Source organism: Molossus molossus, unplaced genomic scaffold (assembly GCF_014108415.1).
Source record: "Molossus molossus isolate mMolMol1 unplaced genomic scaffold, mMolMol1.p scaffold_m16_p_13, whole genome shotgun sequence".
Classification (NCBI taxonomy): domain Eukaryota; kingdom Metazoa; phylum Chordata; class Mammalia; order Chiroptera; family Molossidae; genus Molossus; species Molossus molossus.
This window is the reverse complement of record NW_023425348.1, coordinates 94,733,753-94,746,758: the sequence shown is the minus strand read 5'-3', so window position 1 is coordinate 94,746,758 and position 13,006 is coordinate 94,733,753. Positions and strand designations below refer to the sequence as shown.

General features: G+C 59.6%; 1 protein-coding gene across 1 annotated transcript; it reads left to right on the top strand.

Annotated features, from left to right (window-relative positions):
- Nucleotides 1-1,280: 1,280 nt before the first annotated feature.
- IFITM10 (interferon induced transmembrane protein 10) lies at nt 1,281-11,860 on the top strand. The gene is given in 5 exon segments (XM_036259688.1): nt 1,281-1,295; nt 1,829-1,942; nt 1,944-2,024; nt 2,811-3,263; nt 11,686-11,860. Coding segments are annotated over 5 exon segments (813 nt in total). The 3' UTR covers nt 11,836-11,860.
- The last annotated feature ends 1,146 nt before the right edge of the window (nt 11,861-13,006 follow it).

Genomic DNA, 13,006 nt, shown 5'->3' with positions numbered 1-13,006 from the left:
GGGTGGTTCTCACTGTTTCCTCTGCACCAGCCCAGCAGGCCCATGGGCAGGAGATGGGGGAAGAGGCCTTTCCGGCCCTGCACCCCTGCCTGAGGACACCCCGTTGGAGGCCAGTGGGGGCCTCAGAGAGAGGCCTGAGCCCACTGTGACCTGGGGCAGGCCCCTGGGGGCCAGTGCCCTTGCCTGCAGCCCGAGAACCAGGCGGACTCCTGCAGACCAGGCCCCTGGTTGCTCCTGCAGCCCGTGCCCAGAGCAGAGGAAGCCCAACTTGGGTGCAGGGAGACCCCGTGGTGTGGTGTCCAGGCCACACGCAGGCTGGGCGGGCACCTTAGGTGAGGCTCAGCCCCAGGAGAGAGGCCTGGGCGTCCCCCTGCCAGGCACCTGGGTGAGGGAGCATGAACCCTGGCTCCCTGGCAGACTCCGAGTGCCCGCATGCCTTAGGCCCCGGCCTGGGCTCCCAGAGGGCGCGGCCAGCTTGGGGGCTGCTTGTGCTTGGGAAGTCCCCCCACTCAGGGGGAGCAACAACACTGAAGGCTGGCTGGGCTGCAGCTTCTTGACAGCTCAGGGTGGGGGAGGGGGGGCGATGGGGGCATGGGAGGGGCTTGGAGAGGGGCTGGGATCTGCCCCAGACTAGGGAGCACAGTTTCCAGAGAGAAGGGGTTCAGAGACGACCAGGCAGAGGCGGGCAGGACTCCAAGGAGAGAAGGGGTCCCTGAGAAGGACCCAAGCTCAGAGGAGAGAGAGTTGTGGGGAGAAGGGGAGGCAGGTGGAGGGGGGCAGAGGACAAGGGGGTCACGGAAGGAAACGCTCAGAGCACAGCGGTCTCTGGGTGGACGGGGCTCGGAGGGACAGGAGAGGCAGACAGTCACCCTCGGGGCAGCTTGGGGTACGGGCTTTGGGAGGCCAGTGGATGGGGAAGAGGACCCAGAGAGGCACCTTCATGGTGGCAGTGTCCCCCTGATGGAGGGGATCACTGGGACTTTCGCAGACGCGGGAGGTCAGCTGGGGACGAGCGAGAGAAGGAGCACGGAGGGTGGGTGAAGACGGGAGGCTGTGGCAGGCAGGTGAGGGGACGGGCGGTGGGACAGGCGATGAGAGGCCAGGGCTGGTGAGCCGACCGAGCTCCAAGGAGACAGGTGTCGTGGGGCTGGAGAAGGACATCTGGCCCCAGGGGCAGAGGGACCAGCTGGTGACAGGCCACGGGCTCCGAGACCAGACTTGGTGAGGGAACTGGACTAGCAAGGGTGGGGTTCAGAGGCTCCGGCCGGTGTGGGGGTCAGATGGGCGAAGGAGAGGTAGGAGCTCGGACAGGTCGGCCCAGGAAGACCGGGCTGTATGGGGGCCTCTGCGGCTCCGCGAGGCCTGGACTTGGTGGGCCGAGGACGGCACTGTGAGGGCCTCTGGTTCCGGACAGGATCGGGCACGGGTGGGCACTCGAGTGAGGGTTGGTGAGATCCATCCTGCCCAGAGAGGGGCTGCAAGGGGGGTGTGGGGTTCTGCAGGAGTCAGATTCAAGAAGGACATGGGCCTATGAGGGGCCTCGGCTGGGGGCAGGGTGTGCAGGGGAGGAAGGGGGCTCTTTGGGAGACAGGGAGAACCCGGGAAGGGTCAGGGGCTCAGGAAGAGGGAGGGAGCAGGGAGCAGGCTGGGATCCGGAAACACCGTGTGGCTCGGCACCCGAGTCCGGCGCTGTGGGGGGAGGGGGCACCCACCCTTGGCCAGCCCTGCAACCCCGGAGGGCCAGGCTTCCGCCCGGACGGTGGCCCCCACCCTGTTGGCAGGAGGAGGCCGCGAGGTGGCTGCGCCGTGAGTCAGGCTTGGGCTGCAGCCCCGCCGCCCGGCCGGCGCTGCGGAGGAGCGCAGGCAACGCCGGCCCCGCGCGCTCCTCCTTCCGCTCCGCGCGCTCCCCGAGCCGAGCTCGGGACACTGGGACGCCGAACAGCCAGCCAGACAACTGCCCGCGGGACGGCAGAAGGACGCGCGGACGCAGCGCAGGGTCGGACCCGCCGGCGAAGGAGTCGCCCGTAAGTGAGAGCGCACGGTCCGCGGCTGCGGCAGCTCGGCCGGCTGGGGGTCGCGGGGCCTCGGCCGCAGACACCCCCCCCCAGGGTGGCGCAGGGTGCTGGCGCCTTGGCGTCTCGTTGGAGAAGTGTTCCTTTCACAGTGACATTGTGCGTCTGTTTGTGGCACAGGGCGGGTGCTCCCTGCGAGTGCGCGCTCGGGGTCCGGGCACCGCTTTGGGCCGGGATTGGGGGCGGGGGCGTCGTTGCGCGCGAGTTTGCAGCCCCGCAGCCTCCGTGTTCCGCCCGCGGCGATGGTGTCCCAGCCGGTGTCGTGGTGTGTTCAGATGCGTGTCACAGTGAGAAGTTGTTTACCTGGTGGCAATTCCGAGCGCGCGGTGGCGGCGTTGGTCCGATGTGTCAGCGGATCCGGCTGCAGGTGTCCAGACGCCCAGCCCGCCCTGCCAGGCCGAGGCCGCGGCTCGCTGTGGGGCTGCTGCCCGGCGTGTGCTGGCTGTCTGGGGTGCTGGCGCGCTGTTCACTGAGCGCCGGGCGGTGGGGGCCTTGGGGGTGTGGAGGTCGTCAGTGGGTGAATGTTTGTGCGCAGATGGCAGAGCCATGAAAAGCCCCAGTGTTTGTGCCAAGGCTGCTGTGAAGGGCTTTGGTGTGCCGGCGGCGGGCGCGGGGGAGGCAGGTGGCAGGCTGGCGGCTGGCCCTGAAGTGGGCTTTCCATCTCCTTTGGGGCTGCACGGGAGAGGCTGTGGGGGGCCAGGGTGGACCCAGCTCCTTCCTCCTCTTCCTTCCCTCCAGGCCCAGGGCCCCGGCCAGTGCCCAGCCCGGCTGGGAACCCCGGCCTGCACCACGGACGGCACCCAGGAAGCCCGAGTGCCCCTGGACGGGGCCTTCTGGATTCCCAGGCCCCCGGCAGGTTCGCCCAAGGGCTGCTTCGCCTGTGTGTCCAAGCCCCCCGCCCTGCAGGCGCCAGTGGCCCCCGGCCCCGAGCCCGCGGCCTCGCCCCCCATGGCGCCCACTCTGTTTCCCATGGAGCCCAAGAGTGGCAAGACGGACAGCGTGCGGGCTGCTGGCGTCCCCCAGGTCTGCAAGCACCTTGCGGAGAAGAAGACGATGACGAACCCCACGACTGTCATCGAGGTCTATCCGGACACCAGTGAGGTGAATGACTACTACCTGTGGTCCATCTTCAACTTCGTCTACCTCAACTTCTGCTGCCTGGGCTTCATCGCCCTGGCCTACTCCCTCAAAGTGAGTGGCCGGGCGGGGCGGGCACGGGCGGGCCCTGGCTGCACCACTGCCCCACCCCTCAGAGCAGCCTGGGTGCCGCAGGTGCAGCTCAGGGGGCCAGGGAACAGAAAACGGGGAGCCCGGAGAGAAGGACGTGGCGAGCTCTGAGCTGCCCTCCCTGTGCTGAGCTGGGAGGCTTCCAGGGTGTCTCCATAGGGCTCGGGGTCCTCAGCCTCTCTGGTGGCCAGCTTCGTCGCTGGCACGGGGACTCCGACTCAGGGTCTTGTCCTCGGGCAGGGAATGTGGAGTTAGACCTGGACGTGGCTGCCCCTGGGCTCATGGGAACGGAGCCCAGGACAGGAAGAGCCTTGGAGTCCTTTGCCTGCTGGGAGGAGGAGGTGAAGTCAGGGACCGCCGGAGACCTTGTCCAAGCCCTGCTGGGGAATCCGATACCGGGGAGGCACCCGAAGGGTGGCCACAGCAGACTGGTCACCAGTCCCTGCTCTCTGCCTCCTTCCTACACACTGTTTCTAGACAGTCTGTCTGGGGGCTGGGAGCCAGCGGGGAGACTGAGCAGGTCCTGTACCCCTCTGACTCCACACCTGTCCATGTCGGTACGACCCCGGCTGCTGTGAGCGGAGCTGGCCAGGAGCAGGCACATAGTTCCCTGGGCAAGGTGGGGACAGATCCCAGGCAGGAAGCGGCGGCTGCTCCCGGTTGGGGTGGAGACACCCGTACAATTGTGTGTAAGGAGAGAGCGCAGGGCTGCTGGAGCCCTCCCAGCAGGAGCAGGGGTCCCCCCTCCACCCCATCTCCCTGTCACTCTGGATGGGCTTGGCCCAGGTCTAAGCAGATCATTCCTTTACCCAGATGTGAATGTCCGAGGTCAGGTGCACCTCATTGATTGCAGCTGACCAGCAAGGCGGAGACCTCGGGGTGGGCCGGGAGCAGAACAGGGGGGCTGCGGGAGAGGGGCACCAGGCCAGAGAGGCCAGGCGGGGTGGGGGCACTTGGACAGTTCTGCATCTGTGCATCTTTGAGCCCACCCACCCCGGCCCCGCACACCTCACCACCCAGCTTTCCCACCCTCCTGACAGCCTTGGCATCGCCAGCACTGACCGCCCCTCTCCCATGTGCTGAGGCTGTGTGCCTGGTCCTGGGCTTCCCCACGTGTGAACGCTGATGTGTGAGTGAATGTGTGAGTGTGCACAGTGCGTGTACCTGCTGGTGGGAGTGTGTGCACATTGTGTGAGTGTGCTTATAAGTGTGTACATGTATGATGCATTGTGTGAACATGAATGTGAGTGTGCATGGGTATGAAAGTGTGTGTGGTACATGAAGTGTGTGCGTGCATATAGGTGTGAGTGTGTGCATTTATGTACGTGATTGTGGGAGCATGTGTGTATATGCATAGAGAGTGTATACGCATAGTGAGTGAATGAGTGTGTATGACTGTGTGTGAGGTGTGAGTGTGCTTGCATGTGTGAGTGTCATTGCATGTGTATGAGAATGTGAACCAGTGGAGTAGGGGTGAGTGCATATCATGACGCATGCGTGACTAAGTGTACATCTGTTTGGGAGTGTGCATGTGTGTGCCTGAGTGTATACATGCATACAGGTGTGAGTGTGTGTGTGTGCACTGAATGCATATAGTGTGGGTGGGTGTGAGTGTGCGTGTGTGTACAGTTGCACTTCTGGTGGGAGTGGTGTGCATGTGTGTGCCTGAGTATGTACATGCATACAGGTGTGAGTGTGTGTGCACTGAATGCCTATAGTGTGGGTGGGTGTGAGTGTGCGTGTGTGTACAGTTGCACTTCTGGTGGGAGTGGTGTGCATGTGTGTGCCTGAGTGTGTACATGCATACAGGTGTGAGTGTGTGTGCACTGAATGCCTATAGTGTGGGTGGGCGTGAGTGTGCATGTGTGTACAGTTGCACTTCTGGTGGGAGTGGTGTGCATGTGTGTGCCTGAGTGTGTACATGCATACAGGGGTGAGTGTGTGTGCACTGAATGCATATAGTGTGGGTGGGCGTGAGTGTGCATGTGTGTACAGTTGCACTTCTGGTGGGAGTGGTGTGCATGTGTGTGCCTGAGTGTGTACATGCATACAGGGGTGAGTGTGTGTGCACTGAATGCATATAGTGTGGGTGGGCGTGAGTGTGCATGTGTGTACAGTTGCTCTTCTGGTGGGAGTGGTGTGCATGTGTGTGCGGCAGAGGCAGCGAAGGGAAGGGGCCCTGGGAGCCAGGGGTGGAGACTCCCAGGCCAACCTCAGCTGTGCCCCCCCTGGTGCCCTCTTGCCTGTGGACATGGTCCGGCAGCATGGGCTCCTCTCTGCACGCGTCCCTTCCTCCGCTTGGCTCGGCTGTGGGCAGCCGGCTGGCACAGGGCAGGCCCATCTGCTGTGGGCCGTAGGTAGGTCATGGACTTGTGAGTGGTGCAGGCTGTGTGCAGGGTGGGGGACGGGTGGGAGTTGGTGTTTCTGAGGGGCACAAGGGAGCTCAGACACTGCGTTCTTCCTGGGGGGCAGCGAAGGTGGGGAGGCTTGGGGCTTACCTGGGAGGGGCCTGCGAGGTGAGCTGCCTCCCTGCTGGACAGAGGGGAGGACAGTAGCGGCGGCTTGGGCTCTCAACTCGGAAGTTCATCCATCTGTCCGTCCAGCTGCACCTCCCCCAGCTGCTGCACCCACAGCCTTTGCAGCCGGTCGTGGGCACTTGACAGACCTGGGGTCAGGCCTTGGCGACATTCCCAGCCTGGTCCTTCTGAGCAGTGAGGTCTTGAGACGACACTGCTTCACTGAGCCCATCCCTCCTCAGGCACAAATCAAACTGAAACAAAACAACACTCACCGTGGCACAGGGCTGGACAGAGGCTGGCACTCGGAGGGGGACACAAAGGTGTCCCTGCCTGCCCATCCGTGTATCCATCCTTGGAGGCACTCGTCCGGCCCCGCCATCCACGCTGGTCAGCTCGGGTCACTGCAGGCTGGGTCTGCGACGCAGAGAGTGGCCTGAGTCTGCTCAGTGTCCGGGGAAGGCAGCGACAGTGTGTCTCTGTCGTGTGGTCTGCACCGCTGCTCGTGAGACCAGTGCCCCCTTGTCACCGGAGGACCAGGCTCCTGCCTTGGCATTGAAGGCCCCCGGGAGCTATTTCAACCCTCTCCTGGCCTCGCCAAACGCCACCAGCCCCAGCTCTCCCGTGAGCACACCTCGCCTGGCGACATACTGTTGCTCCAGCCTGAGAACTTGGGTGGGATCCAGGTCTCTCTTCTGCAAAGACCACTGACGCCCTGGGGCTGAGCCCCCTCCCCAGCAGAGGCCCCCACCTCAGCCATGGCTGTCCACCCCTACACCTGTCCCTTCTTCTTGCTGCCATCCCAAGGCAGGGCTGACCAGCGTAGGGGTCGCAGAATGCTGGGTGAGTGGGCTGATGGACAGAGGACATGTGGCAAGACGGAACGGACAGGCCAGTGTTCAGAAAAGGAACACGCGAGGGTGAGGTTGGGGTTGGTGTGGGACCCTCCCGGGACGAGGCGGCATTTTCTCTGGGCCTTGAAGGGTGGATGAGGGGACGGGGATTCCAGGGGGGAAAACACAAACAGGCCTGGGTGAGGAGTTTGGGGGAACGGCAGGCCCCCGCTGCTGTGGGGGCAGAAGAAGGGCCTCCCGGGAGGCAGACTGAGGTGCGCAGGCAGGACTGTGACGGTCGTTCCTCGTCACGTGGAGACACGGAAGGGAAGGGTGTCTCAGAGCTGTGAAGTCTGCAGCCAGGTGGAGGGCGGGGTGGGAGAGCCCAGAGGCAGAGTCCACTCAAGGGAGCATGTCCTCGGCGGAGTGAGGGATGGTGACCAGGGGGGAGCACAGGTGGTGAGGACACAGCAGCTCAGAGGCTGTAAGACTTCCCAGTGACAGGGACGTCAGAGAGAACAGATCAAGGGAGAGGACACGGTGTCAGTTTTTGTGTATGTGTACTTGCCCGTTTCCTCCTTCACCACTCCCCCACCATCCAGCACCCATGATCCATCATTCATCCATCTTCCATCATCTGTCTATCACCATCCATTCTTCATCATCCATCCTTCCACTCATCTGTACATCACCCATCCACCCATCCACCCATCCACCCATCTATCATCCATCATCCATCCATCCATCCATCCATTCATCCACCCACCCATCATCCATCCATCCATCCATCCATCCATCCATCCATCCATCCATCTCTCCATCTCTCCATCTCCTCATCCATCCTCCATCATCTGTCACCCATCCATCCATCCATCCATCCATCTATCATCCATCATCCATCCATCCATCCATTCATCCACCCACCCATCATCCATCATCCATCCATCCATCTATCCATCCACCCACCCATCTATCATCCATCATCCATCATCTATCCATCCACCCACCCATCCATCCATCCACCCAACCATCTATTATCCATCATCCATCCATCCGTCCATCCGTCCATCCATCCATCCATCCATCCATCCATCCATCTCTCCATCTCCTCATCCATCCTCCATCATCTGTCACCCATCCATCCATCCATCCATCCATCCATCCACCCAACCATCTATCATCCATCATCCATCCATCCATCCATCCATCTCTCCATCTCCTCATCCATCCTCCATCATCTGTCACCCATCCATCCATCCATCCATCCACCCACCCTTTATCATCCATCCATCCATCCATCCATCCATCCATCCATCCATCCATTCATCCTTCCATCTCTCCATCTGTGTTCACTGTATCCATTGATTCCACCCATCCATCCACCTACCTGCCCACACACACCCATTTTTTATCATGAAACTTTATACTTCCACCTCTCTCTCAATCCACCTGTCCACTTTCCTTTCCTCCCACCCTACCTTCCAATCCCTTTTGCTTATTCTGTTATCCCAGAATACCATCCATCAACACACCCAGTCATTCGTCTATACCCAGCATGTCATCCACAGACTCCTCCAGCCTTCCACCTCTCTCATTGGTCTTTTTGTGCATCTCTCCTTCCTCCTGCTCCCCGTTTCCCCTTCTTCCACTTATTTCTGCTCCACTGATTCATCCACCCAACAACCCACTGACTTTATCCATTCTTCTCTCTCCTGTCCCTCTTTCCATCCACCGTTCACTTTCTGATTATACCACATAGCCACACACCCCGCTGTTCACGGTGGCCCTAGTTTACGACGGGTTTGCGTCCAGGGGTCTTAAGTTAGAAACTACATCCATCGGTGCCTAATTTTCTTCCTTGTAAAAATAGGGATGTACCTGCCTCCAAGCGTCACTGAGAGGACTGACCAAGCTAATCCCTAGTTATGCTGTCAACACAGTACCGTGCTCGTTATCATTGCTCTTATGATCATTTTTACCATTATTTCATACCTCCATTCTCCTTCATTCTTACCTCCGTCGCCTCTACGCATTCTCCTGCCCCACGTGTGGCTTTCCGCAGCCATTCATTCGTCATCAGTATGTGTGTCCATCAGCCTCATTCAAACATCCCTCCTTCGCTTGGCTACATGCCTCTCTCCATCTAACCTCCTGCTTTGTTTTCCTTCCCTTCTTTCTTCCCTTACTCACTTTAATTACTTAGCAATTTATTAATTTATCATATTAATTTATCATTAATTTATCATACATGTATCAATGTGTTAATCCACACATTGATGAAAATATATTTATCTGCTCTCTTCTTCTCAGTTTTCCGTTCTTTATCCTGTTTACCAAACTATTTCATACTTCCTGGACCTCATTTTCTCCTCATATCCATTCATCTTTTCTTTATTTCATCACTTCTACTATCAACGTCCGGTCATTTACCTCTCCATTCCCACATCCATCCACATTCTCACCTTTCTTTTTCCTCTTTCTTCTACCCACTTACCCACCCTCACATTCCCCTGCCTTCTACGAACCCTTCTGTCTAACTGTCACCCTGTTCCTGCCCTGTCCCCCGTCTTTCCACCTGAGCCCTCCTCCCACCCTTTCCGCCTGGTTTACCCACACCCCAATCGTGGGCTTATTCCATCTCCGCTTCTCCTCCCGTCTCTCCTCACTCGCCTCCACCCATCAGTGTCCCCATCTCTATCGTCATCCCTCTCACCTCACGCTGGTGATCATGCCTGCGGTCTCTCTCCCTCTCTGTCCTTTCTTACACATATATAACCACCACGTCCACTCATTGATTAGCTCGTCAATCACCCAATCATTAGTTCGTTCAAGCTTACTAGCATCCTCCAGGACTCGTGCATTTATTCCCCATGCAATGAAGACTTGCCCCATGCCAAACGAGCGGCAAGGAGCACACAGTCCCTGCCCCTACGGAGCCTGCAGTCCGGTGGGGCGTCGGACACTAGTACAGCTCACAGTTGTACATGTCAGGGGGTGATGTCGGCTATGAAGGATAAATGAAGCAAGGTCAGGGAGATGCGGGGGTGCTGTTTTATGTAGGGTGGGCAAGGAAGGCGTCTGGGACGAGATGGTGTTTCAGCGTAAGCCTGAGTGGACTGTGTCTCCACAGTGCATCTGGGGTGGCAGGTTCCAGGCCAAGGGAGCAGGTGTTACAAACCCCCGAGGCAAAGTCAGGTTCGGGGACCAGGAATGAGGATGCGAAGGAAGAAATAGAACTGTTATTCACAGCACATACGATTTATTACATAGAAAACTTGGTTAATTGCCACCGTTAATTATAATGGTTTAGCTGGATACAAAATCAATCTGCAAAAGTCAGTCGAGTTTTTATACACCAGCAGAAATCAAGTACAAATGTAATTTTTTAACAACAACCAAATTACAATATAACAACCACCAAAACAGACAAAGACAAAATCTGACAAAAGATACACTAGCTCTTTCTAGAGAAAAGAGTAACATTTATTTTAACCAATGAGACCTAAATAAGTGAGTGATTATCATGTTCTCAGAAAGGAAAAAATTCAGTGAGATGTCAGTTCTCTCCCAAATCAGTAGAATAAAAACCCCACATGGGCACAGACCTTCCTCCTTCCCTTCCCTGACTCCTCGGGGCCTGCTCGTTTTCCTGGTCCATCGCTGCACCCGCAGAAATCCACCCCCTGGCCACGCTCCCACCCTCTGCCCATCTCTGTGCCCCCCGCACCAGCTGACTGTCTAGTCTTTGTCTGTCCATCTTTCCTCTTCTGATCTCCCGTCCGTCTGTCTAACCCACCCTGATGTCAGTGAGTCCACCAACTCTGTGTCCACCTCCAAGCCAGCCCCTGCCTGTGTCCATTTGTCCATCCACCAATCTACCAAAGCAAAGATGTTCTCCTCCTGCACACAGCTCTGTCCTGCACTTCCTTGGCTTCTGTGGAAGGAGAGGGCCTGGGGCGGGGGGGTCCTCAGATCCTCCCGCTTCTCAGGTTCACTGCTGCCCACTGCCGCTCAGGACGCCCCGAGCGGCAGCCCCTCCCTCACCTCAGCCCCCCTTCCCAGAGCCCTCGGGGCTGCCGCTCCCCTGTCCATGCCGAGGGTCCATCCTCGGAACCCCGGCTCATTTGAAATGAGCTGGGACCAGTTCATTTGGACACGCATGTGTCGCCTCATTGCCCCGTGGTGTTCCCTCCCTGAGACCAACTTCCTCTTCCCCTGTCCAGTTAGCTCTTTGCCGGCTTTATGGAGATGTCTGTCACTGACGCGTGACACTGCGGGCTCAGGTGTGCGGCGGCGCGCGATGATTGCCACAGGCTTAGCTCCTATCACCGTCACGTGCCATAACCACCTTTGATGACTATTGTTATCATTTCGGTGGTGGGAACACGTACGATCTACTCTTTCAGCCACTTTCAAGGACAGAATAGTATTATCAGTCAGGTGCTTATTTATTTTTTTATCCTCACCGAGGACATTTTTCCATTTTTTGTTCAGATAGAGTGGGAGGGAGAGAGAGGAAGAGACAGAGAGAGAAACATCAACGTGAAAGGGACACATCGAGTGGCTGCCACCCGCCCAACCCAACCAGGGCCGGGGACAAACTGCAACCGAGGTACGTGCCCTTAGCGGGAACCGAACCCGGGTCTCTCTGGACCGCAGGCCGACGCTCTAACCGCTGAGCCAAGCCAGCCAGGGCTCAGCCAGGTGCTTCTTAAAAATAATTTCAGACTAGACAAACACAAAGAATCCCTGTGTGCATTTCCCCCGGACGCCGCACAGTTAACATTCTACCACACTCGCCTTTTCTTTTTCTCCCTCTAGAGATGACGTTATTTGTTGTATAGACTGTTTGAGGGTACGCTGGGGCAACAGTGCCCTGCCTCGGACACGTCGGCCTGTTGCCCATGAGGACACTGTCCTGCGGCCCCGCAGTTGCTGCCAGGGCGGGAGCTCCCACCGCCCTGCACCTTGCCGGCTGCCCTCCGGCCCGCCCACCGGCCTGGGTCCACCCCGCTCACCTCTCCTTTGTGGCTGCAGGTTAGGGACAAGAAGCTGCTCAACGACCTGAACGGGGCGGTGGAGGACGCCAAGACAGCCCGGCTGTTCAACATCACCAGCTCCGCCCTGGCCGCCTCCTGCATCGTGCTGGTCTTCATCTTCCTGCGGTACCCGCTCTCCGACTACTGAGGCCCCTCCGCCGGCCTGCGACAGCGCGTCCTCCGGGAAGGTTCCCTTCATGACTGACGCGACACGGAGGCCGCGGTCCGGCAGAGCGGGGCGTCGGCCCGGGGCCCCCTGAAGCTGCGAAGCAGCAGCACGGCCGGCAGAAGCTCCGTACGAGGGGCCTCAGCTCCCCGCGGGCCGTCCCTCCACCTCCTGGTCCTCCGCCTGCTTCGGGGTCCGTGGTTTCTCCCTGGGCTGCTGCACCTGGCCCTCCTGTGCCCCCACCCACCTCCTGGGTCCCTCTGACCTGACACCCAGCAAGAAGGGCTTCTGTGGGAGCTTCCCAGTATGGGGGGCTGCCGGCATCTGGGGACTCCCTGTATCTTCCTTGATCCAGCCTCCTCCAAGCTGTGACCCCACTCAGAGCTCCTGCACCTGTGAATTTTCAATAAAAGTCCTGCCCAGCACTGACCGGCTCTGCCTTCTGGCCCCTGCCTGGGCAGACACAGTTGGGGTGGGGTGTGCTTTGGAGGTGTTGGGACCCCATTCAGACAGGACTCCGGGGTCGCATCCCGCTGACTGCTGGTGGAAGTTTGCTCCCCAACCCACGAGGTCTGTCCACTCTGCAAGCCGGGACCTGGGGGCCTTCTGGTGGAGGTGCTCCCTTGGAATGGAAGGAAGGGAAGGGGGCATGAGCCCCGCTGCCCACCAGGCTGAAGGTTCGAGCGAAGCAAACCAGGGGGGCTCTGCACCTGGGCGCCCCCATCCCTCTGGGCGCCTGGGACCTGGCGGGGCCTCCTGCCTGCTGCCTCCCCTGTGACGCGGGGGTAGGGCCTTCGCATTCCTCAGGGTCGCTGTGAAGATCAGCTCGACTCGGCCACACGGTAACAGCTGAGGTTGCCCGTCCAGGGTCCAGGTCGCGCCCGTGGGCTGGGCTGTGCAGGAGACCAGGGCTGAGGTGTCCCCAGAGCTGGGCTCTGCTCACCGCCCAGGGGGACCCGTCTCTGAAGACGTGTCTGGTGACTAAGACAGGGAAGGTGCAGGGCTTCCTGGGACTCTGGGACTCCAAGGAGGGGGCGTGACTCGGCCCAGGTCGGAGGTTAACCCGGGGGGGGGGGGGCAGGGAGGCAGGCGAGGGGCCCCTGTGCGCTCAGCGCCCTGGTGGGGGGCGGGCTGTGGCCGAGCAGGAACCCTG